General features: G+C 45.4%; 1 protein-coding gene across 3 annotated transcripts in view; it reads left to right on the top strand.

The window, feature by feature from the left end:
• Positions 1–23,213, top strand: part of LOC146666995 (sodium channel protein type 4 subunit alpha B-like) — a 60,730-nt gene that overhangs the window by 19,512 nt on the left and 18,005 nt on the right. For 2 of the 3 annotated variants that reach the window (XM_085415152.1, XM_085415153.1), the window contains 10 exons: positions 7,673–7,845; positions 8,415–8,478; positions 9,306–9,460; positions 10,766–10,939; positions 13,824–13,925; positions 14,842–15,126; positions 15,281–15,334; positions 15,440–15,577; positions 15,693–15,797; positions 19,155–19,425. In XM_085415152.1, the coding sequence (XP_085271278.1) occupies positions 7,673–7,845; positions 8,415–8,478; positions 9,306–9,460; positions 10,766–10,939; positions 13,824–13,925; positions 14,842–15,126; positions 15,281–15,334; positions 15,440–15,577; positions 15,693–15,797; positions 19,155–19,425 (1,521 nt within the window). Of the gene's footprint in view, positions 1–7,672; positions 7,846–8,414; positions 8,479–9,305; positions 9,461–10,765; positions 10,940–13,823; positions 13,926–14,841; positions 15,127–15,280; positions 15,335–15,439; positions 15,578–15,692; positions 15,798–19,154; positions 19,426–22,594; positions 22,989–23,213 lie in introns of all 3 variants that reach the window. The other variant, XR_014912837.1, reaches the window with a different exon arrangement.

Here is a 23,213-nt window from a genome sequence, read left to right as displayed (position 1 = left end):
ATGAGGTGAACACGAGGCTCATTTTTATGGGCTCAAATTGTGGTCATAAATATTTTGTACTTGTAAATCAGGATTTGTATATGTAAAAAGAATTTGTGTGTGGACAGTCTTGTCCTGTGGAGGTGGCTCTTCTATGTTGTGCCATGCGCTTGTGAAGTGGCTGTTTGGTCTCTGCGATGTAGAGGTCTGGGCATTCCTCGCTGCACTGTACAGCATACACCACATTGTTAAGTCTGTGTTTTGGAGTTTTGTCTTTCGGGTGAACCAGTTTTTGTCTGAGTGTGTTGCTGGGTCTGAAATGTTTCTGATCTTCTTTTTTGTGCCTCTTTGCTGACTTTAAGAACGCCCAATTAGCATAACCGCACGTTTTGAGTGCTTCCTTTACATGTGTGTGTTCCTTCTTTTTTCCTTCAGGCTTAGAGGGAACATGTTCTGCCCGGTGGTGTAGGGTCCTAATTACTCCAGGTTTGTGTTCCAGAGGGTGATGGGAGTCAAAGAGGAGGTACTGGTCCGTGTGTGTGGGCTTCCGGTAAACTTCGATGTTGAGGTTGCCGTTCTCTTCAATGTGCACAGCGCAGTCCAGGAAAGGCAAACAGTTATCCTTTGTGTCTTCCCTGGTGAACTTGATGTTCTTATCCACGGCGTTAATGTGCGCAGTGAAGGATTCCACTTCTTGTGTCTTGATTTTGACCCAGGTGTCGTCCACATATCTGTACCAGTGGCTGGGTACTCTTCCTTTGAAAGAGCCAAGAGCCTTCCTTTCCACTTCCTCCATGTAAAGGTTGGCTACAATAGGTGACACGGGGGAGCCCATGGCACAGCCATGTTTTTGTCTGTAGAAGCCTTCGTTGTATTTGAAGTATGTTGTGGTGAGGCAGAGGTCTAACAGGGTGCAGATCTGATCGGGTGTGAAGTTGGTCCTGTCCTCCAAGGAGCTGTCTTCTTGTAGTCGTTTTCTGACAGTCTCCACGGCCTCCGTGGTGGGTATGCAAGTGATGAGAGAGACTACATCAAAGGACACCATGGTTTCATCTGGATCCAGGGTAAGTTTCTGGACCTTGTCGGTGAAGTCGGTGGAGTTCTTGATGTGGTGTGGGGTGTTCCCCATGAGAGGTGCAAGGATGGTAGCAAGGTGTTTTACCATGTTGTAAGTGGCTGAGTTTATGCTACTGACTATGGGTCTGAGTGGGACACCTTCCTTGTGGATTTGAGGAAGTCCGTAAATGCAGGGTATGGCATCCCCTGGGTAAAGGCGGTGATATATAAGGCGGTCAAAGGTTTGTCCTTTTCATGGTCTTGAAGACAAGCTATAACTTTCTTTTTGTAGCTGCATGTGGGGTCTCACTTTAAGGCTTCATAGGTATTGTTGTCACTGAGGAAAGTAGTGATCTTTGTGTGGTAATCTGTAGTGTTTAGGACCATGGTGCATCTTCCCTCATCAGCTGGTAATATAGTGATGTTGTGGTCTTTGCTCAGGGAAGCGACGGCCTTCTTTTCCTGTATTGTGAGGTTGGACGGAGGGACTTTGGCACTGGAGATGGTGGCTGAGACTTTCATCCTTATTTGCTCTGCTTCTGTCTGTGATAATTTATTAATCCGTATGGCAGATTCTGTGGCTGTGATGAGGTCCACTATGGGCAACTGTTGCGGGGAAAGGGCAAAATTGAGTCCTTTGGCTAATACTCTCTTTTCAGGTTCAGTGAGGTTCCGGTCTGAAAAGTTCTTAACCCATTTCTCCTGACTGTCTTCAGTTGTGTTTTCTCTGAGTTGTGTAGGTTCAGAATGAGGGGTGTGTGATTTTGAAAGCAAGATGTGATTTCCTGCGTTGTCTTTCTTTTCCTTTAGAGTGTTGGGCCCGCTGAGCCTTGTCCACAAACTCGTAAACCTCTTCTAAGATTGGAGAGGGTAGAAGGGTTTCCAGTTCCTGCAGAGTCTGGCTGATCTTGATCTGGAGGGCATCTAAAGTGAAATGGACCTGTCTTATCCTTTCACTTTAAAGCTGACTTTGTGCTCTCTGTAGAATCAAGTCTGCTCTGTATCCCCTGACAGTGGATCCAAGGCGCAAGCTCTTAGGAACAACTTTGCTTTGTCTGCATCTTAGGTTGAAATGGAGATGGTTCCTATAATCCGCTAGTTTCCTTGATTCCCTTTCATACTCCCGCACCAGTTGAAGGGTGTTCCTCCCAAAATGTACGGCAATATGTCTGTGAAGGTTCTCAGTCATGCAGGTCATCGTAGTCTAAGGAGCTTGCAAAGAAAAGCATCTGGAATTCTTTAAGTTGCTTGAAGACTTTTCACCTCTCATCCAAGAAGCTTCTTCAGTTCTAAGGTCAAATGACAAAAATGATAAAAACTGGTTCACCCGAAAGATAAAACGCCAAAACACAGACTTAACAATGTGGTGTATGCTGTACAGTGCAGCAAGGAATGCCCAGACCTCTACATTGGAGAGACCAAACAGCAACTTCACAAGCGCATGGCACAACACAGAAGAGCCACCTCCACAGGACAAGACTCAGCAGTCCATCTGCATCTAAAGGATAAAGGACACTCTTTCGAGGATGCCAATGTTCACATTCTGGAAAGAGAGGACAGATGGTTTAAAAGAGGAGTGAAAGAAGCATCTATGTCCACTGTGAGCGACCATCTTTGAACAGAGGCGGTGGTTTACGACACCAACCAATGGAAACCAACAAAAAACAAGGAGCAAGAGTCCAGAAAAACTGACAAAATCAAACTAAATCCAACACGAGCCCTAAAAAGTTCTGGGGGCTGACCGTGCGGGCGGCAACGGTGGCGACGGGCAAGCAGTTCTGGGGGCCGACCGTGCGGGCGGCAGCACAGGAGTCCAAAGTAAAACAGTTCCGGAGGCCGGCCGTGAGGAAGAGACTGCGGTAACAGAGATCAGGAGGCCGTCCACGACACCAATGACGTCCGGCGGCTGGCCTGGAAAGTGGCCGGCGATCCCGAGGTGGCGTGGCAGCCGCAGGACCAGGCGAGGCAGAAGAGGAAGCCGGAGCTGGACCAGGCGGAGCAGGAGCAGAAGCCGAAGCTGGACCAGGCGGAGCAGAAGCAGAAGCCGGAGCTGGACCAGGCGACGGCATAGGCGGAGCGGGAGCAGAAGATGGACCAGGCGACGGCATAGGTGCTGCAGGCGACGAAGCCGCAGGTGGTAGAGCAGGTGGTGGCTGGACGGGCTCCTCGGGCCCTCCAGCCGACGTGTCATCAGGCTGGATGGGTTCCTCGGGCCCTCCAGCTGACGAGGCATGAGGCTGGACGGGCTCCTCGGGCTGTCCAGCTGACGTGGCCTGAGGCTGGACGGGCTCCTCGGGCCCTCCAGCTGACAAGGCATGAAGCAGCGTGGGTGCTGCGAGGTGCCGAGGTGGCACACCCAGGCATCCAGCTACAGATGCAGGATGAGCAGTTATGGAGACCCCTGGCAAAACAGAGAGCTGAACAGGGGGCTGAGCCGTTACTCTGGCAAAAGAAAGATGCCGCTGACTCTCTGGGAAATTTAATGTAACATTACACGATTCATTTCCCACCACTTTCAGTCACCAAAGGGGCTAGTTTGACCACATGAGCTGCATTTATAACTGAACCGTTCATAGAAACATGATTAATCAGTTCATGGCTAGGTTCCTGGACCTCCATTAAGTCGGCACAACTGGTCAAAGAAGACTCATTCACGTTCATTTTGCAGTCATGTGGTGAACCTGTAACCTGATCAGAGTCTGTGCTTACACATACAGCAGTTACACTTATTTCTGATGGGACGGCTGGCACTAGGTTAACGCCAAGAGTCTGAATAAACTCTTCTGTGATTGGTTTGACAGAGCCATTAGCTTTAGCAGTGACCACATTAGTCACAAACAAATCAAAAGTGACGCTGTCAGAGGGGATTGAAGCCTCATTATGCTCTGACTGACAGGAATCATGCGGCTCGGCCTGGTATTTGGCAGTCTCAGTACTGCATTCCCCAGCTAGCCCCCCCACCAGAAGCTGACTTAGACAGAGCCTCTGAGTCATCTATGAATGGAGGTGCCGCTAACACAGTGTCTAATAGAGCTGTGGCTGCCAGTGGTGGTGCAGACTGTGAGCTTACTACATCAGTAGTGCTCTCAACCAACACCCCATCTTGAAATGATTTAGAAGAAACAAAAGAACATGATTCCAAATTTACACAAACGGAAGGTAAAACATGATCATTAGAGACAGTATCGGAGGCCCAGATCTCAGCCTCAGCATTCACTGTGCCCTGAGGGGAGCTGGAGCTACATGGTTCAGACATGTGTCCCCCATCTTCTTCTGGGGGGCACAATTCCCTTTTAGAGTTCAGAACATAGACCACATTGCCATTACTGTTCTCTGGACCTGGAACACAAAACTCAGGTGAATTGTGCTTGTTGAGTACAGGAGTGAGAGCATCACTCAGAGGTCGCTTTGAATTGTTTTCCTCTGGTTTACACAATAATTTGGTCTCACACAATTCATAACAAGTGTCACGGCGACGGATGGCCGGTACTGAGTAGGACTCAGGTGCAGAAACCCAGAGCGGAGACAGTAGATGATTTAACAGTTTATTACGGTTAAGTGCAAAGGGGAAAAAAGAAACGTGGCAAAGACAGAAAATGACGAGACGTGGAGCCTTGGTGTGGCGTGCCCAGGGGAACGTGGCTAGGGCGAGGGAACGAGGCCTGAGAAGCGGAACGGAGCTGAGTGGGGAACAGTCACACTGAGGGAAGAGGATATAGGAGTTAGGCAGGTAGTGAAGGCAGCTCAGAAGTGGCCAGTATAAGAGCAGCAATTCTTACTTGCAGTTTAGGGACCTGGAGTGTTTGAGAGGGGGGTGATGAAGATCCAGGGGAGGCTGAGTGGCGTGGAAAGGCTGACCTGAGATCCGGGGCTCCAGATGGAGTGTGATGGCAGGAGGGCAGGCAGGTGAGGCACAGAGGGATTTCCAGAACGATCACTAGGTATCCCGAGTCCGGAGGTGGAGTGTGAGCCAGGGTGGGTACAGCACTGTAGTACAAAAGAGTCTTTGTTAGTAAGATAAATCACAGCGAGAATTTGAAGCACAAGACCTGTTACCAACATGGGTTGAAGACGAACTGGCAGTGAGTGAACATCGATGTGTGGTTTAAATCCCTCTGGCTTGATTGCCTGCAATAGGCTCCAGGTGTGCAGGAGCTGGAGTTGGCCCTGCCCAGGGGCGGATCCCAGGTCAGTTCAGGAGCCTAATGGAAACCCCAGCCACCCACCGTAGACCATGACAACAAGTAGTAGAGTCACAAGATGAATGAGCTAAGGAACAGTCAAGTTGATCACCGGGTACAGACAGGGTGTCATTATTTAAGTCACACCGCTCATGACCAGAGGTTATATCACCACCCTTCACACCAAACATGAGTTCTTGATCAACACTTTCATCGTTTATTAAGAGAATGGGTGGTGTTGAGGAGCACTGGGTCGCTATCGCTCCTCCAGCACATGTAGAAATTGTCTTTATCTCTGGAGCGTCTGCGAATCCTTCATGACAGTCACATTCCTGCAACTTAGGAAGACTTTGAGGCAAAAATTGTCACTAATCTCTATTATTAACGGAGTCCAAGAGGAAACGAGAGTTCCACCAACCTCCAGCTGCTGCGTGGTGCTGTGGCGACGTGGATGTCGCCTCTTCTTTGAAGAAACCACTGAGGCTGAAGCATTGGCTGTTGGGGAAGTGAGGGGTGGCAGACCCTGGCAGCTCCGAGGGCCCCCGAGAGCCAGGCGTGTTCCCCAAAAGATGTGCTGACAATCTGGGGTGAGCCACGGCTTTCCCCGGAGCTCCTCCTCTACGTGGGTGCAAGCTGCTTGCTGCCGCTCACAGAGGTCGGACTCCATGATTTCCGTAGTAGGTCTTTCTAAACAACTAAACACTGTACTTTCAGTCTCAGAACACAATTCAGTCATAGCTTCCGGCCCCGGCGAATCTATGCACATCTCGCTCTTCTCTATAGAAGGATTATGAGACACAGACACACATTCACTCACCCCCGGGGGTAGAGCGGTGCGACGGCGGCGCCGGTTCTTTCTGGAAGTGGGTACGATGGATGCTGAAGCCACCGAAGCAGAGGGTGATGTGGCGGCGATGTCCTCGTCGTCCGCCCACATCCTTGCCAGAAAAGAGGCAGGAGAAGTAAAGTCCAAGCGGGGTGGAGAGGGCGAGCGGCTGGTCCGAGGCGGTGCAACAGGTGTGAGTTCCTCCTCCGAAATGAGCCAGGGCTTCCAACGAAGCTCGTCCTCCCGTAAAGCTAGCGATACCTGCTGTCGCTCATCGTCGTCGAAATCTGTGGCCTCCACCATCTCGGTGCGCTGGGCTGTGCAGCTTGACAGTGGCGGAGACAAACTGTGAGTCGATCGCGGTGCAGCGGTGAGCCTCAGAGTCCTTACTCTGACAACCATTTACGGGTCGGAGTCGTAGGTGCGGAGGCGGCGTTTAACACCCTCTGAGCCAGCGCGAAGCTCCTCCTTCAGGGGTGCCTGAGAGTCAAACGCCTCAAAAAGCTGGGGAAACTGCCGGAGCTGTGGCGCCTTCTGAAGGATAGCATCAATGGCCGCCAACCCAGTGGACACTACTCTGGGGTCCTTGCACCCACAGATGCGCGTCATGAGCCGGCTGATCCGTTGTAGCTCCTCCCCAATCTCGTCCGGACTGTCCGCTGGGTCCGACATGGTCAGATCGCACTGTCACGGCGGGGTGCGCCGGTGTGAAGAATGAGGTAGACCCAAGAGCAGACACAGTGGAGACAGAACTAGGTTTACAAAATAAGGCAAGCCTTTATTGTGGCTGGAGGCATGACAAAAACACTAGGGAACACTGAAACTGGGACAACTAAGAAGACAGAGAACACTGTGTAAACTAAAAAGGCTAAGACACTCTGTGAAGGAACTATGGAAAAAACTATAAACACAGAGCAACTCAGCAGGCTATGAAACACAGTGTCAGGAGGATAACAGACGATCTGACACTGACACAAAGACACACTGGGCTTAAATACACTGAGGAAGTCATCAAGGAATTAGAGACAGAAGTGGAACACAGCTGGGAGGGACAAGACCTAATGAGACAGGGGGAACAAAGCTAGAAACACTGACATAAGACAGGAACATGAACCTTCAGAGTAAAACAGGAAACAAGACACCACTAAACAAAAACGCAGACACGACACAGAGAGATAGACTAGACACTGAACTAAACCTGCAATAAACATGAGAACACAAAAACCTACGAACTAGTCCCTAAACAAGAATAACTGAAACACAGAGTCATAATCATCATTATCATCATAATAAGAAAATAATCCAAAATGCAAAAACACACCAAAACATAACAACTCAAAATACTGGGTCAAACTGACCCAGAACCATGACAGCCAATACATTTTCCCATATACTTCCAAATGTTCAGGTTTCTTTTACAACCAGAGGAGTCGCCACCTGCTGGACATTAGAGAGACTGCAGGTTTGAGGCAGTGTTGCCTTCATGTTTCAGGTCATCCTCATACATACTCTGTTGTTAGTGGTTTATTTTTTTTTTTCTGTGGATCGTATTTGGATTTCTGTGTCTTTTTTAAGTTTTAGATTTAGAGCTTTTAATTTGAAAATATTTTCATGTTTTCCTCATTTGCAGGTGACACTGAAAAAGACAACAAGGAGGAGTATCTGGCCTTAAGCTCTGTGAGCTCAGATCAGCTGACCCTCGATGATAACCACACAAACATGGCCGCCTGGGAGGCCCCCGTCGCTGTGGCTGAGATCGAGTTTAGGACGCCTGAAAATGCACAAGAAAAGGAGACGCAGCATGTAAAGCAGATTCTACTGTTTTTGATCCTAGAGCAGAATTTCATGTTAAAAGTAAATACTGATGTGTGACGCAGCTTCGGCCTCGAGTATGAACAGCAGATAAACATGTTTGTGCATTTATTATTACACAGTGCTATTTTCCTCACTGTGATCCCTGTGCATGAAGAGAACATCTCTCCACCCTCGATGTGACCGCAGCATCATCAGAGCTTCAGCATAACTGCAGTTGTCTTTATGATGAATTGAGTGAAACACAGCGATGAGATGCTTTCACACACACATCCACAGCACACAGGTTTAAAGCAGACAACTGGACCGTGTAAAGTTCAGGTTTTTGTTTGAAATTCATCAGCAGCTGCTGATGTTAAAATCACTGCAACAGTTTAAAGAAGGTGATCATCAGACTTTTACAGGACTGAAATCAGCCATCCTGAATTCACAGACACAGTAAAGACCCGAGACATAAACCGCGTGAGCTTTCAGAGTGTGAACACTTAGTCCGGTGACAGTATTTTAAAGTAACTAGGACATTAAAGTTTATTTATGTTTGTGAACTTCTGTGTCTGCAGTGTGACGTCATGCAGAAACGTAAAGATGAAACTCATCCAGAACCTGAGGACTGCTGCTGCAACAGTATGAGCACACACACACACACACTGTTATATCAAATTATTATATGTAAAATAGTTTAAACCTGCAGTGACAAACCTTTGTCTCCCTCTTCTGGCAGTGAGAGTAATTACGTAAATGCTGAGCTTTGGTAAACGTGTTCATTTTTTCACCATATTTGGATCACACAGACTCGGATACCTGCTAATTAGTGTTCAGTAACATCCAAATAAAATCCTCAAGTTTCAGTCCCTGAAACTGGACCTCAGACTTCTTGAATGTCTGTTGGTCCAGTCAACCTCACAGCAGCCATATTATTGGTCAGATGATTGTAATAAAAATGATCCAAAAGACTCCAACAGCACAAACATGGTCCAGAGGTACAGTTCAGGGACTGCAATTGGCAGACAGCTAGCAGCTACTCCCGCCTGTGTCACCATCCACCTGTTAGTCAAAGAGGCCACGCCCCTAATAATGCCAACTTTAAGGCTCAATACAAACCTTCTCTCACTCTCTTACAGTTGTCATGAAAGGGGGAAATTATGGATATGGATTTGGTCTCAGGCTGTAAACATGTTTATTTGTGCTGTAAAGTTTTAACATAGGGACATGTTAAATCTATGGGGACCGGCTCACTGCTGGAGCCTCTGCAAGAGGAACTGCAGCTTTTGGTTCTTCTGTGCATGATTTAGTTTTCAGTGCCTCAGTTTGATGGATGATGTAGACCCAATTTAAAAGTTCAACAAACTGTGACATACAGAGATGATATCAAAGTTCCTGCACTGCAGCTGTTTCCGTTACATCAAGAGAACAGAAGCCAATCAGTCAGCAACGCCTCTGATGTGTTTCAGGCTGTTACATCTGCTGTCCGTTCCTGGAAATAGACACATCCCAGGGTACCGGCAGGGTCTGGTCTAACTTCAGGAGAGCCTGCCTCTGCATCGTGCAACACAAATTCTTTGAGGGCTTCATCGTCTTCATCATCCTGCTGAGCTGTGCAGCTCTGGTAAACAGACATTGTCAATACATATTTGACAATATACATCATGAATTCATGTCACATTCAAACCCTGGACTCACTTGGACATGTTTTATCTTCCTGGCTTAACTCCACACTGAAACCACTAAGCTAAACATATGGCACTGATAGCGACCTGCATGAACCCACAGACAGTTGATTTGGTCTTTGAAATCACTTTTGGATCAGTGTCTTGATGCATGCTCAATCATCCAGGTAAGTAAATCCCAAAGGTTGAATCTGTACACCTGGTCGTAACGTTTTCAGGAGAAACTTTCATCATCAGGGGACTTCTTCAGTCTCAGCTGACTGCAGGTCTCCAACCATATAAACAGGACATTTGCACACTGACTGAAACTAGCACCACTGAAGGAACAATGGGCTGGGAGGTCAGTTCCTTCATCGTTAATATGCAAATTCTTTTGACCATTTGATCAAAGACGATTGATCAATAACCATGAGTCCCATTCACAGAGAGTTGGGGAATGGCTGCAATCACAGCATTGTAAGATGGTGACAGATGTACCCTTTGGCCCCTCCTCCATTCAGAGATGGTCCTTCCCTTTTCACGTAAATGGCCTCCTTGACTCCGCCTTCAAACCAGCGTTCCTCCCTGTCCAGGATGTTACATCCTCATCATTGAAAGAGTGTCCACTGGCCTGTAGGTGTGAATAGACTGCAGAGTCCTGGCCTGACGAGGTGGCTTTTCTGTGTTGTGTCATCTGCTTGTGCAATCTACTGTTTATAAGGTTGGAAACCTGCAGTCCGCTGAGACTGAAGAAGTCACCTGATGATGATGAAACGTTTCTCCCACTGAAAACGTTCAGATGAACTGAATCAACCTTTTTGGGTTTTGGAGCTGTTGGGGTGGTTTCCTGTTCATGGGTAGAAAAGTTATGTCTTATTATTGCAGAGGTGCTGCTCTGAAAGACACAAAACATCCCCTCACTAAGGCGCCAGAGTTGCAGATGATCACAGTCTACAATATTAGAGAGAGGATCACAACAATCAGATGACAAGAGCAGCCCTTGGTGACAGTGGGAAGGAAGAATCCCTTTTTTAACAGAAAGAGACCTCCATCTGAACCAGAATCAGGGAGGAGCAGCCATCTCCTGGATGTGTCGGAGGGTGGTGGGAAAAAACACAGACAGAAAAGAAGAGCTCATGAAGAACAAACAGGACAGCAGGTCGTCTGTTAAACCAGAAGGTCACACTGCTAGAATGACAGTGGTTGTCCTCAGATCGTCTCATATGCTGCTTGTTGTGAGTAAACAGGCGTGTGTTTGTGAACAGGTTTTTGAGGACATCTACCTGGGGCATCGTCCAGTCTTGCAGAGAGTTTTGAAGATGGCAGACCTGGTGTTCACCTTCGTGTTTCTGGTGGAGATGCTACTGAAGTGGATCGCTTTTGGATTCAAGAAATACTTCACAAGCTTCTGGTGCTGGCTCGACTTCCTCATCCTAGATGTAAGAGCACAATCGGCAGCACCGATTATTGGCAGTATTTTACAAAGCCAGTCACGGAGGGACCACAAGCCAGTGTTGTCCTGGTGCTGGTCCCAAGCCTGGGTAAATGGGGAGGGTTGTATCAGTAAGAGTATTCTGGCTAAATCTTGGAATGAACGAAAAATGATGTGGGGCATTTAACCATGTGTGGAGCTGGGGATCATAGACCCACCTCAGCATTGGTGATGGCACCGAAGCTAAAGGACGGGCTGTTCATGTCTGAGATGTGGGCGGCTTTGACAGGATGTCAGTATTTGACGTTGTAGTAAAGAAATGGGGTTGTTTCAGTTTGAACAGATAAACTAACAGCACACAGTCAGGCTGGGTAAGATGAACCTGCTGCTTCACTGCTCTCCTGTACAATGAGGTCAGTTCAATTTAATCGAGTTCAATTCAATGTTATTTATATAGCACCAAATCACAACAACAGTTGTCTCAAGGTGCTTTACACTATAAGGTCAAGACCCTACAGTAATGTTAAGGAAACCGAAAAAACCCAACAATAATATGACCCCCTATGAGCAAGGGCTTTGGCAACAGTGGGAAGGAAAGACTCTCTTTTAACAGGAAGAAACCTCAAGCAGAACCAGGCTCAGGGAGGGGCGGGGCCATCTGAGGCGGGGCCTGATGATTTAAGACCTTATTGGTTTAAGAGTATGTGAGGAGCAGGATTTTGAATTCTGGATTTAACAGGAAGCCAAAACAGGAGAAATCTGCTCTCTCTTTCTAGTCCCTGTCAGGACTCTTGCTGCAGCATTTTGGATCAGCTGAAGGCTTTTCAGGGAGTTTTTTGGACATCCTGATAATAATGAATTACAGTCGTCCAGCCTGGAAGTAATAAATGCATGAACTAGTTTTTCAGCGTCACTCTGAGACAGGATATTTCTAACTTTAGAGATGTTGCACAAATGGAAGAACGCAGTCTTACATATTTGTTTAATATGTGCGTTGAAGGACATGTCCTGGTCAAAAATGACTCCAAGGTTCCTCACAGTGTTACTGGAGGCCAAGGTAATGCCATCCAGAGTAAGAATCTGCTTAGATACCATATTTCTAAGCTTTTCAGGGCCGAGTACAATAACCTCAGTTTGATCTGAATTAAGAAGCAGAAAGTTAGCGGCCATCCAGGTCTTTATGTCTTTAAGACATTCCTGCAGTTTAACTAATTGGTGTGTGTTATCTGGCTTCATGGACAGATAGAGCTGGGTGTCATCTGCATAGCAGTGAAAATGTATGCTATGTCTTCTAATGATGCTGCCTAAGGGAAGCATGTATAATGTAAACAGAATTGGTCCTAGCACTGAACCCTGTGGAACTCCATAATTAACCTCAGTGTGTGAAGAGGACTCTCCATTTACATGCACAAACTGGAGTCTATTAGATAGATATGATAGAAACCACTGCAGCGCAGTACCTGTAATACCTACAGCATGTTCTAATCGCTCTAATAGGATATTATGGTCGACAGTATCGAACGCTGCACTGAGGTCTAGCAGGACAAGCACAGAGATGAGTCCACTGTCAGAGGCCATAAGAAGATCATTTGTAACCTTCACTAAAGCTGTTTCTGTGCTGTGAACTCTATGAGAAGTAAGCAAAGTTTATTTATTAAGTTTATTTATTTATTAAGCACTTTTCACAGAGTCGCTGTACACAAAAGGGTCAAATAAATCTGAACATTAAGTGCTAAAATATTCAATAAAAATACTTGATAAGATAAAATAAAATAAACAGGTAGTTTTAAAATAAATAAATAAACCTATAATCATTCCAATAAAACTTCTGAAGCCTGTTTAAACAAAGATTTTAGTCCACAGAGTCCACTAAGTGTAGTTGTGGTGGTAGACTGTTCTACAGCCTTGGTGCCACAGACTGAAAGCCTCTGTGCCCCCTCGTCTTTAGTCATTTACAGGGAACAACCAAAAAATCCAGAGTCTGTGAATGAAGAAAGAAAGCAATGATTTGTCCAAGCTGGAAAACAGGTTATTACAATAGTCTAAAAATAACTTAGAAATGTTACTTAAATGAAATGAACAGCGATATGATGAAGATTTTATATGCAAGTCGAAGCCAGAGAAGAATCCAATATTACACCCCGTACATGGCTCAACTCCTTGAACAGTCCACCATATACAAGCACAGGTGAGCCCATAAATGGCAGGAAGTAAACATTCATTACTAAATAAGGAAACCAGAATCTTACATGCAAGTGTGCCTGCAGTTAAACGCTATAGCTAATAGCATCCCCCACCATGCTAGATGTAGGGGAGGAAAAATATCTGCACGCAGTTCAAGAAAAGGTTTACAGTTTTAAACACAACAATGACAACTTTGATCAGAATGACTTCAACAGATACAATGGTTTGTTCTAACAGAGACAGTCCTGTCAGATAAGTAAGAAGAAAACCAGTCTAAGGCAGAGCCACATACACCAGCCTAAACCTCAAGCCTGTCAGGCAGAATGTTATGGTAAATGGTATGAAAGGCTGCACTAACACTGGACAGAATGATAGCAGAACAGTCCCCTGCATCAGAAACCATTCAAAGATCACTACAGATTCATTATACAAAAGACAGAGTAAAGACCTGATCTCCTACAGTTGAAACCTGACTGAAACTCTTCCAATAAGCCATTCCTCTGCAGATGATCTGTTAGCTGTTGACAACTACTGTTTCAAGAATCGATAACAGGAAGGCTGGGGATTGGCCTATAATTAGCTAAGACAGCTGGGACAAGGGGTTGTATTTAAGTAATGTTTAACAACTGCCATCTCGAAGGCCTGTGGCTTGTAGCCGATTATTAGAGACAGGTGGATCACATTGTCACCGCTGTGCTGTCTTCTAGGTGTCTCTGTTCTCCCTGATGGGCAACATGCTCGGATACACCAGCCGGCCTCTGAGAGCTCTGAGGACTCTGAGGGTCCCGTCTCGCTTCAAGGGCATGAGGGTGAGGCAGGCACTCATACAGATACAGACATTGCCGAGCAGGATGTAGGTGTACTCTTCTGCTAGAGAAAGAAGATCAAATATTTATAAAATTCTTTGCTTGTTAAATGATTTGTAGAGTTCGTGTGACTTTCTCTTTTGCTCTACTCATCATTGTGCTCCCTTTTTAGGAGATTTGAGTCCTTAGGGTGTGTCTGTTATTTCCCATAGACACTGAAGGTTTGTCCTATCCATCATCATTCTCCTTATTTGCAGGGTATCTGTCCCTAACAGTTTCTTCGATTTCACCCAACTCAGGGAGCGTTCATCAAACAATCTTTGTTTTCTTATTTCTCGGTTGTCCATCCTACAGACGTGTCCCAGGTATTTTAATCGCTGGTGTAAGCAGAAGGACTTTATCACTTTTGTCTCAGTAATGCGTGCAGGTCTGCATTTGTGAGTTTTAATCGCCAACCCGTTATTCAGCCTCCCAAATCTGTATGACCACACAAAAAGAACACACTGTCCTTTGATGTTCAGAGGAAAGTTTTCCCATACTTGAGGAGGTTACTCCACAGACTGGCGGCTGTGCTCCATTTGGTCAGCCAGGCACAAGACTGGGTTCCCCAGGGTGTAGCTGTCCTAATGACGGAGGTGTGAGAGGCGACTGGTCTTACCAGGACTTATCAATGCCTTGTAACCCTAGTATAAAGCCAGTTGCATGTCACACAATTTACACCCCAAGTTGAATGATTGTTTACGTTGTATATCATTTGCTTAGTTTTTGTTTACAGGTTTTCAGGTCTTTCAGTAGCTAATAGTGAACTTTCCTGGCAGAACTAAAGTCCTGTTGGATGGAGAGCCAACGTGGAGGCAGCTTATTAACTGGATGTGAGCTGATTCACAGCAGAGACCTTTTTGTCTCTGTCTGTGTGCAGGTGGTGCTGAAGGTGCTTGCCGTGACGCTGCCCTCCATGTTCAGCATGCTGCTGGTGATTCTGGTCATCTGGCTTGTCTTCAGCGTGATAGGAGTGAATCTGTTTGCAGGAAAGTTTTCTTACTGTTACAATGAGACTTCAGAGGAGCTTTTCTCCTTTTACGTGGTGAACAACATGACTGAATGCTTTTCACTGATGGATCAGAATTTCTCTGAGGTCAACTGGAAGACGTGGACGTTTAATTTTGACAATGTGGGGATGGGTTTCCTGTCGCTGCTGATCATGGTCAGTGTGAACACTCTAACTTGTTAGTTAGAATGCATAAAACCATCAACTGTGTGGAAAAAACATAACCAAGCTAACTAAAGTCAGTATCATTTAGTAATACAGCTTGAATTCATTGTTTTTCTAATGAAACTCTGTGTTGATTGTGGGTCAGGGGACGTCTTCAGGCTGGATGGACATCATGTATGCAGCTGTGGACTCCAGACAAGTCAGTATACACGCTGGATCAGTACTGTTACTGTTGCTGTTATTACTGGTATATTACTACTGTGTGTGTGTGTTAAAACCACTGTGTGTGTGTGTGTGTGTGTAGGTGGAAGACCAGCCGCACTACGAGATCAATGTGTACATGTACCTGTACTTCATCTGTTTCATTATCATCGGCTGCTTCTTTACGCTGAACCTCTTCATTAGAGTCATCATTGATACGATCCACCAGCAGAGACACAAGATAGGTCACGCACACGCACACAGTTGGGCATCAGTCTGTAGAAGCTCCACAGTGTTGGCTGAATTCGTTCTTCCTGTTTCTGTCAGTTAACTTTGCTCTTGTCTCTCATCTCTACTTCGGAGGGAAACATGTTTTTGTGACGGACCAGCAGCAGAAATATTTGAGCACCATAAAGAAACGATTCTCTGAAAAACGCAACAAAACTGTTCCACAACCTCAGGTCAGTTCAGATATAGTTCTTCAGTCTTTGTCAACTGCTGGCTGATTTTCATTTTTAGCCCAGTCCTTGTACCCGACCACTTTCAGAAGATTACCCAACTCTGACCCATTCAGGCATAAAAGAGGCTCCTAACTCAAGGGATGAACTAATGTTGTGTCCACACATGATGCACAACTCAGGAAACAACCAGTTTCAAGTTGTATCTTTGAGCTCTTTTGCTGAATTTGTGAAAAATGCCAAAGTAATGGGAATCTAAGGAGCTTGGAAAGAGAACCGTTAGTTGTTTGAAGACGTTTCAGCTCTCATCCGAGAAGCTTCTTCAGTTCTAAGGTCAAATGGTGGAGAGTCCCAGATTGAAACCCAGTGGGAGTTTCCCCCCAAAGAGGTACAAAGGACCCCCTGATGATCCTCTACCTAATCACATGAGCCAAGGTGTGAAAACGGGTGTGGGTCACAATCAGCCAGGGTTTCGGGTGAGCTCATGGTGAAACCCGGCCCCACCCTGTCATGTGATTTCCTGAGGCCAGATGGCCCAGGATGTGAGTGGGTGTTAAGGCGTCTGGGGAGGGATCTCAGAACTGGATTATAGATGGCAGAGAGTTGTAAACTCCAGGTGGACTTAAATGGCTTCTTTCACTCCTCTTTTAAACATCTGTCCTCTCTGTCCAACATGTGAACATTGGAATCCTCGAAAGAGCGTCCTTTCCCCCGTGTCACCTATTGTAGCCAACTTAACTCTCTTCCTATTGAAAAAACAAAAGTTGTATCCAAGATGGCCGACTTCTAAATGGCCACCATGGTCACCACCATGGTAGACAAACTGGCAGCTCTTACTGTGGTGGCATCTGTCATTTTTTTCAGTGTGGTATGTTGGAGCAGCAGTTTATCGGCAGCTGAGAGGAAGAGGTTAGATAAACTCATCAGGAAGGCCGGCTCTGTTCTGGGATGCACCCTGGACCCAGTGCAGGTGGTGGGAGACAGAAGGACTGTGGCCAAAATAACATCTCTGATGGACAGAGTCTCCCACCCCATGCATGTAGATGTTGCTGCAGAGCTGCTTCAGTGACAGACTGCTGCATCCTCAATGCATGAAGGAGCGTTTCTGCAGGTCCTTCCTCCCTGCAGCTGTCAGACTGTACAATCAGAACTGCTCCCAACAATCATAGGTCTGCGCTGTAACTGCAATAATTTAATCAACCGATTCGCACAGCAACCTGGTTTGCCTCTTAGCTGTAGTTAATTTTATTTAATTTAACACTAGATTTACTAACCCTGCGCAAATTTGCGTAAATCCCCTGAACCTAAAACCTATTAGAATTACTGACTTTTTTATTTTCTGGCGCAAGTCCCAAGGTGTTATTCAAACTGGGGTGAATAAAATGAATAAGGCTGGGCAGCATCACCTCATCCCCCATCACACTGAACACTGGTGCTCCACAGGGGTGTGTACTGAGCCCTCTCCTGTACTCACTCTACACCTACAACTGCACGGCCACTAACAACTCCAACATCATTGTGAAGTTTGCGGACGACACTACAGTGGTGGGTCTTATCACCAAAGGTGATGAGACGGCTTACAGGGAGGAGGTCAGCGCCCTGACCCACTGGTGTCAAGACAACCATCTCACCCTCAACGTCGCAAAGACAAAGGAGTTGATAGTGGACTTCCGGAGGTGCAGAGAAGTACACACCCCCATCACCATCAACGGCGCTGCTGTGGAGAGAGTGAGCAGCTTCCGGTTCCTTGGGGTACATCTGGCTGAGGATCTTACGTGGTCAGTACACACAAACAAAACAGTGAAGAAGGCGCAGCAGCACCTCTTCTTTCTCAGGAGACTGAAAAGATTCGGCATGAGCCCCCGCATCCTCAGGACCTTCTATCACTGTGCCATTGAGAGCATCCTCACTGGATGCATCACCACCTGGTATGGCAACAGCACCGCCTACAACTGCAAAGCTCTCCAGCGAGTAGTGCGGTGCTCTGAACGGATAATTGGAGGTGAGCTTCCCTCCCTCCAGGACATCTACAGGAAGCGCTGCCTGAGGAAAGCGGGGAGGATCATCAAGGACTCCAGTCACCCCAGCCATAAACTGTTCAGACTGCTTCCATCAGGAAGGAGGTTCTGCAGCATCCGGTCCCGTACCAGCAGACTGAGAGACAGCTTCTTCCACCAGGCCATCAGACTGCTGAACACTTCATAGTCACCTCAGCTTCACTTAAGAGAACTTCAACATTTTGCACTCCACACTGTATATAAATGCCACTGTTTTGCACATGTCCAACTACCAACCTCTGTATATTTTATATATTTTATTTATTGTTTATTCTATTTAATTTTTAAAATATGTATAGACACACACACACGTAGATATTTATATTTAGTATACACATTCAGTAATGCACATACACTCTTATACTGTACATATATTTATTCATATAATTCTCAGATTTACCCATTCTTATATTTTGCTTGTTCTTATGTTATTGTATTTTAACACAACTCTGTTGCTTGTGAAGCTCGCACACAAGAATTTCACTCGCATGTACTGTACCAGAGTACCTGCACATGTGATGTGACAATAAAAGTGATTTGATTTGAAAGTTCATCTCGCTTCCATCGGCCCAAAGATGTTTCTCAGACCTGTACACGCTCCTTTAGATGTTTTCTGGTAAAATCTATTCTAGCACTTCTTGAGTGTAACCAGTAGTTTGCATCTTGTTGTAAACTCTCTGTATTGATCGTAGACTTTCAAAGAGTTTCACCAACCTCCTCAAGAATCCCCTTGACTCAATTAGATGCTCTGATCCTAAATACAACACCTTGAATCAGTTTCAGGTTTTGTAACTGCTCAAACTTTCATTGAATAATGAGGGAATGGGCTTTACTGTTTGTCACCTTTGAGCCTCTGAAAACGGGGGACTGCATGAAACAACAGTTGATGGAATATTTTTACAAACCTTTAAAACTCACGGTGTGCAGACACTAAAATACGCATCAGAGTCCAGATACTTATGGATATATGTTCATATGTAGCACGTGAAGGCACGTATGGAGGCGTTGCAGTAATAAAGGTAATGAATGTTAGAGCTGTCAGATTAATGACTGTAAGGACGAGTCTCATTTTGTGCAGTAGAGAGAGTCATCAGCTGTCAATCAGACTCTTACACCAGCCTTCATATATTAGCCTGTTGCCTCCTACTGTGGAGGTGAAGAAACAAATTCTGTTTCAGCAGTGATTAAGATAACATTGGATCACAAAGTTTCTCCTGTAAGAGGGTTTTTACTGAAAACTATTTGCAGTGTCAGCAAACCGACTGACTGCCGGAGTGTTTAAAGCTTACGTCTTTGTCTCCAGAATTGCTGCCTGGCTTGGCTGTTTGACCTGGTCACCGCTCTGTACTTTGAGATCTTCATGGTGGTGGTTATCTTCTTCAACATGGTGGTTCTAATGGTGGAGACTGATGATCAGAGTGAGGAGAAGTCACTTGTCCTGAACTGGATCCATCTCATCCTTGTGGCCATCTTCCTTGTTGAGTTTATCCTGAAGATCATTGCACTCAGACAGCATTACTTCAGAAATGTCTTGCACATTGTGGACTTTGTGGTTCTCACTTTGTCCATTATAGGTGAGTCCTACACACAGAAACAATCTTCTTTTCTTATCTGATCTCAGTTTGGTTAGTTACTGCAAATGTCTGCGGGCTGTAACAGGAAGTACAATGTTCCCTGTTTTTACTCTAAAGTCAGTCCGTGTCATGGTTTCTGCAGTTTAAAATGTCTTTGCCCTCTTCCTGATTTCCTGATGTTTGTCACACTTACATGTTTCAGATCAAACAATGAAAATATTTGTCAACGATAACACGTGTAAACGCAAACTGAAGTTTCTAAATGAATGTGTTTATTATTAAGGGGAAAACCCCCCAAATCCAAACCTGGCCTGTGTGGAAAACCTCCACTTATGGCATCAAAAGCAGAAGAAAGAGTGTGGTGTGTCTGTGTTATTTCCATTGTTGTCTAAAGCATTGGAGAAGATGGTCCTCTCACAGACGCAGGCCTCCTTGGATGCAAATAATATCAGCGATAAATTCCAGTCTAGCTTTAAACCACGCCATAGCACCAAAACAGCGCTGCTGAGAGTCCTTAATGGCCTTCTTTTATTTGCCGACTCAGAGTGCTCTACGTTCTTAGTTTTATTGGACTTGACCTCTGCCTTTGATATGGTTGACCATAATATCCTCCTATTGAGGCTTGAGCACACAGTAGGCATAATGGGTAATGCCCTGAACTGGTTTAGATCGTATCTGTCGGACAGGTCTTACATACTTACTTGCTCTTCCTCTGTTGCTCCCCTCTACTGTGGTTTGCCCCAGGGATCTGTGTTGGGCCCTATGTTGTTTTCATTGTATATGCTGCCCCTAGGCTCTGTCTTAGAGAAGTATAATATCTCCTGTCACTTTTATGCTGATGATATTCAAATTTACTTTTGGCTCTCTGGTGATGTTTGGTCATCAGTACACTGTCTGCTAGAGTGTTTGAGAGAGGTCAAAGATTGGCTCTCTGATAACTCTCTTATATTAAACAAGAAGAAAACAGAAATCATGCTGTTCGACAACCATATTTCACAGGGCCAATTTGCTGATACTCTTGGACCCCTTGGCACCTTTCTTTCTGGCACTGTTAACAACTTAGGTGTCCTCTTAAACAGCTAAGTTTGACAAACAAGTATCCTCGGCAATGTTCCCTCTAAGCTGCACGCATGGGCAATTGCGCACTGCTGGCACAGTCTCTGCACACAAAAAAAGAAATCGAACCTGAATTGAAATTAAATTTAAAACTTTAACAATCCTGTTCTGCAGTGTTAGTCAGTGACTGGCTGCTCCCGTATGTGATCAGAACGATGCCACCTTATCCCAAAGTCCAGCCAATGATGCGATTCACATTCGTATATACGCAGCCAATCAACGTCGCTGACAGGCTCTGACAGCGTCCTTATGCGCCGACACCGGTGTTTTAGCGAAGCAGCTGCTGTGGAGTGAAGCCACGTTAATGACAACGTGTACAACCATTGGAGATGTGAGCAGGACAGACGGAACAACTGACGGACAAAGTGTGGACTTTATACCAGTTTTTGAATTGTGTTGATCGGCCACGTAAAACCAGAGTTATGATAAAATATCTGCAATGTTTGTTTTCCTCCCTGAATACTGTCGTTGTTTATATTTACTGCAGGAAGAAACGGTAAAAACTGCGTTTTATAAGGAAAACGCTCAAAAGCCTGCGAGCAAAAACAACACCAAAAAAACCCCACCCTTTCCTATTGGTCGAAAAATATACCATGTCGACCAAAAAATGATATGGCAACATGGCCTTTAGTTGTTTAGGAAGGAGGAAGTTTTAGGAGTGACGGCGAGAGAGGGGGGGGGAGAGAGAGAGAGGGGGGGAGAGAGAGAGGGGGGGGGAGAGGGAGAGGGAGGGGGGAGAGGGGGGGAGAGAGAGAGAGGGAGAGGGAGGGGGGAGAGGGGGGGGAGAGGGAGAGGGGGGGGAGAGAGAGGGGGAGGGAGAGGGGGAGAGAGAGGCGGGGAGAGGGAGGGGGGGGGAAGAGAGAGAGATTTGAGATTTGTGACGTTTAGCGTGTTTGGAGTGTGTAGTTAGTGTGTAGTTAGTGTGTAGTTAGTGTGTAGTTAGTGTGTAGTTAGTGTGTAGTTAGAGTGTAGTTAGTGTGTAGTTAGTGTGTAGTTAGAGTGTAGTTAGAGTGTAGTTAGAGTGTAGTTAGTGTGTAGTTAGTGTGTAGTTAGTGTGTAGTTAGAGTGTAGTTAGTGTGTAGTTAGAGTGTAGTTAGAGTGTAGTTAGTGTGTAGTTAGTGTGTAGTTAGAGTGTAGTTAGTGTGTAGTTAGTGTGTAGTTAGTGTGTAGTGTGGTCAGTAGTGTTGTGTGTCAGGACAATGAGGCGCCTGCTGAGTGTTACAGGTGTTACAGCAGTGACACATCTGCTGCTGTCAGGCCTGCAGGTATCAGCTGTTGTTCTCCTTCATCTCATAGTGGACAGAAATTATTTTTTGGAGCGGCACAAATAATTTGTGTGGCATCAGATTTGATGCAGAACAGCTGATTGTTCTGTAAATAGTTTGAAATGTTTGTTTAAAAAAACGCTTTGGCTGCATTTTTAGGTAAACAGCTGCAAAAAACTTTGTTGTTTGCATAACTCAGTTACTCTTTTGAAGAAGTAACTAAATAATTAATTGCCCAACATTGGTCATTATTTACTGTATTTTGCAGACAGAGTTACAGGACTCTCTCCCACAGAGTCATACTCATAATACAAGTCAGAGCTTTATAAAAAAAAAAAAAAAAGAAAGTTGTGTTTTCAAAACTGGAGTTCAAGTTATTTTTACTTCCAATAGTGTTAACATGCTACAAAACCAATTTTTCTAAAACATTGTAAGTGGCCTAAAGCAGTTAATTAAAAGTCGTCTAAGATAAATGTAAATGCTGTAATTTGATTACTTTAATAAACCATGTAAATTGGATGGATTAGATGCTGGCGTGACCACAGTGCACACGTCTGCTGGTGCTCACAGTGGTCCAAGAGACGCTCAGGGAGTTTGTGTGTTCGCTCAGACACGTGAAACATTAGAGGGAACATTGATCCTTGGTAGTTAAATCTAGTTTTTACCAACTGCGTCAAATATCCAAGGCCAAGCACTACATAGGACCTTGAGAACCTATCCATGCATTTCTGACCTCTAGATTAGACTACTGTGATTCCCTTTACTTTGGTCTCTGCCCTTCTTCATAGATTGCAGCTTGTCCAGAATGCTGCGGCACACCTTTTGACTGGAACCAGAAGGTTTGCCTCTATTACCCCAGTCCTCGCTGACCTGCATTGGCTCCCTGTCAAATACCACATTGAGTTCAAAATTCTCTTGCTCACCTTTCAAACCATAAACAATACTGCGCCGTGCTACCTCATTGAACTCCTTAATCCGTATATCCCCAGGAGAGCCCTAAGATCATCAGGACAGTTACTCTTGGTGCAGCCTAGATCCCAGCTAAAGACCAGAGGTGACCGTGCTTTTGTCCTGGCAGGCCCTAGCTTCTGGAACAATCTTCCTGCTGCCGTTCACGCCTCTGATTCCATCCATTCATTTAAATCACAGTTAAAAACTTAGCTGTGTGGCCGAGCGTTTTCGGTTAGTCAAGTGCACATTCCCTATATTTCATCCAGCTGTTATTTATCTTCTATTGATGTACCACTGTATGTATACCCCCACTTTATATTTATGAATACTCAGTGATTTTATTTTCTAAAATACACTCTGATGTTTTATTTCTTATTTTATCTGTATTTTTGTTTAACCAGCTTTTCTCAATTCTTAGCTTATTTGTACTCTGTTATGGTCTCATATCTGTTATGT

Source organism: Rhamphochromis longiceps, linkage group LG7 (genome assembly GCF_057381845.1).
Source record: "Rhamphochromis longiceps isolate RC_006_pf linkage group LG7, R_longiceps_female_GT1.1, whole genome shotgun sequence".
Lineage (NCBI taxonomy): Eukaryota > Metazoa > Chordata > Actinopteri > Cichliformes > Cichlidae > Rhamphochromis > Rhamphochromis longiceps.
Note: the sequence above shows the minus strand (reverse complement) of the source record. Positions and strands in the feature narration are given on the sequence as shown.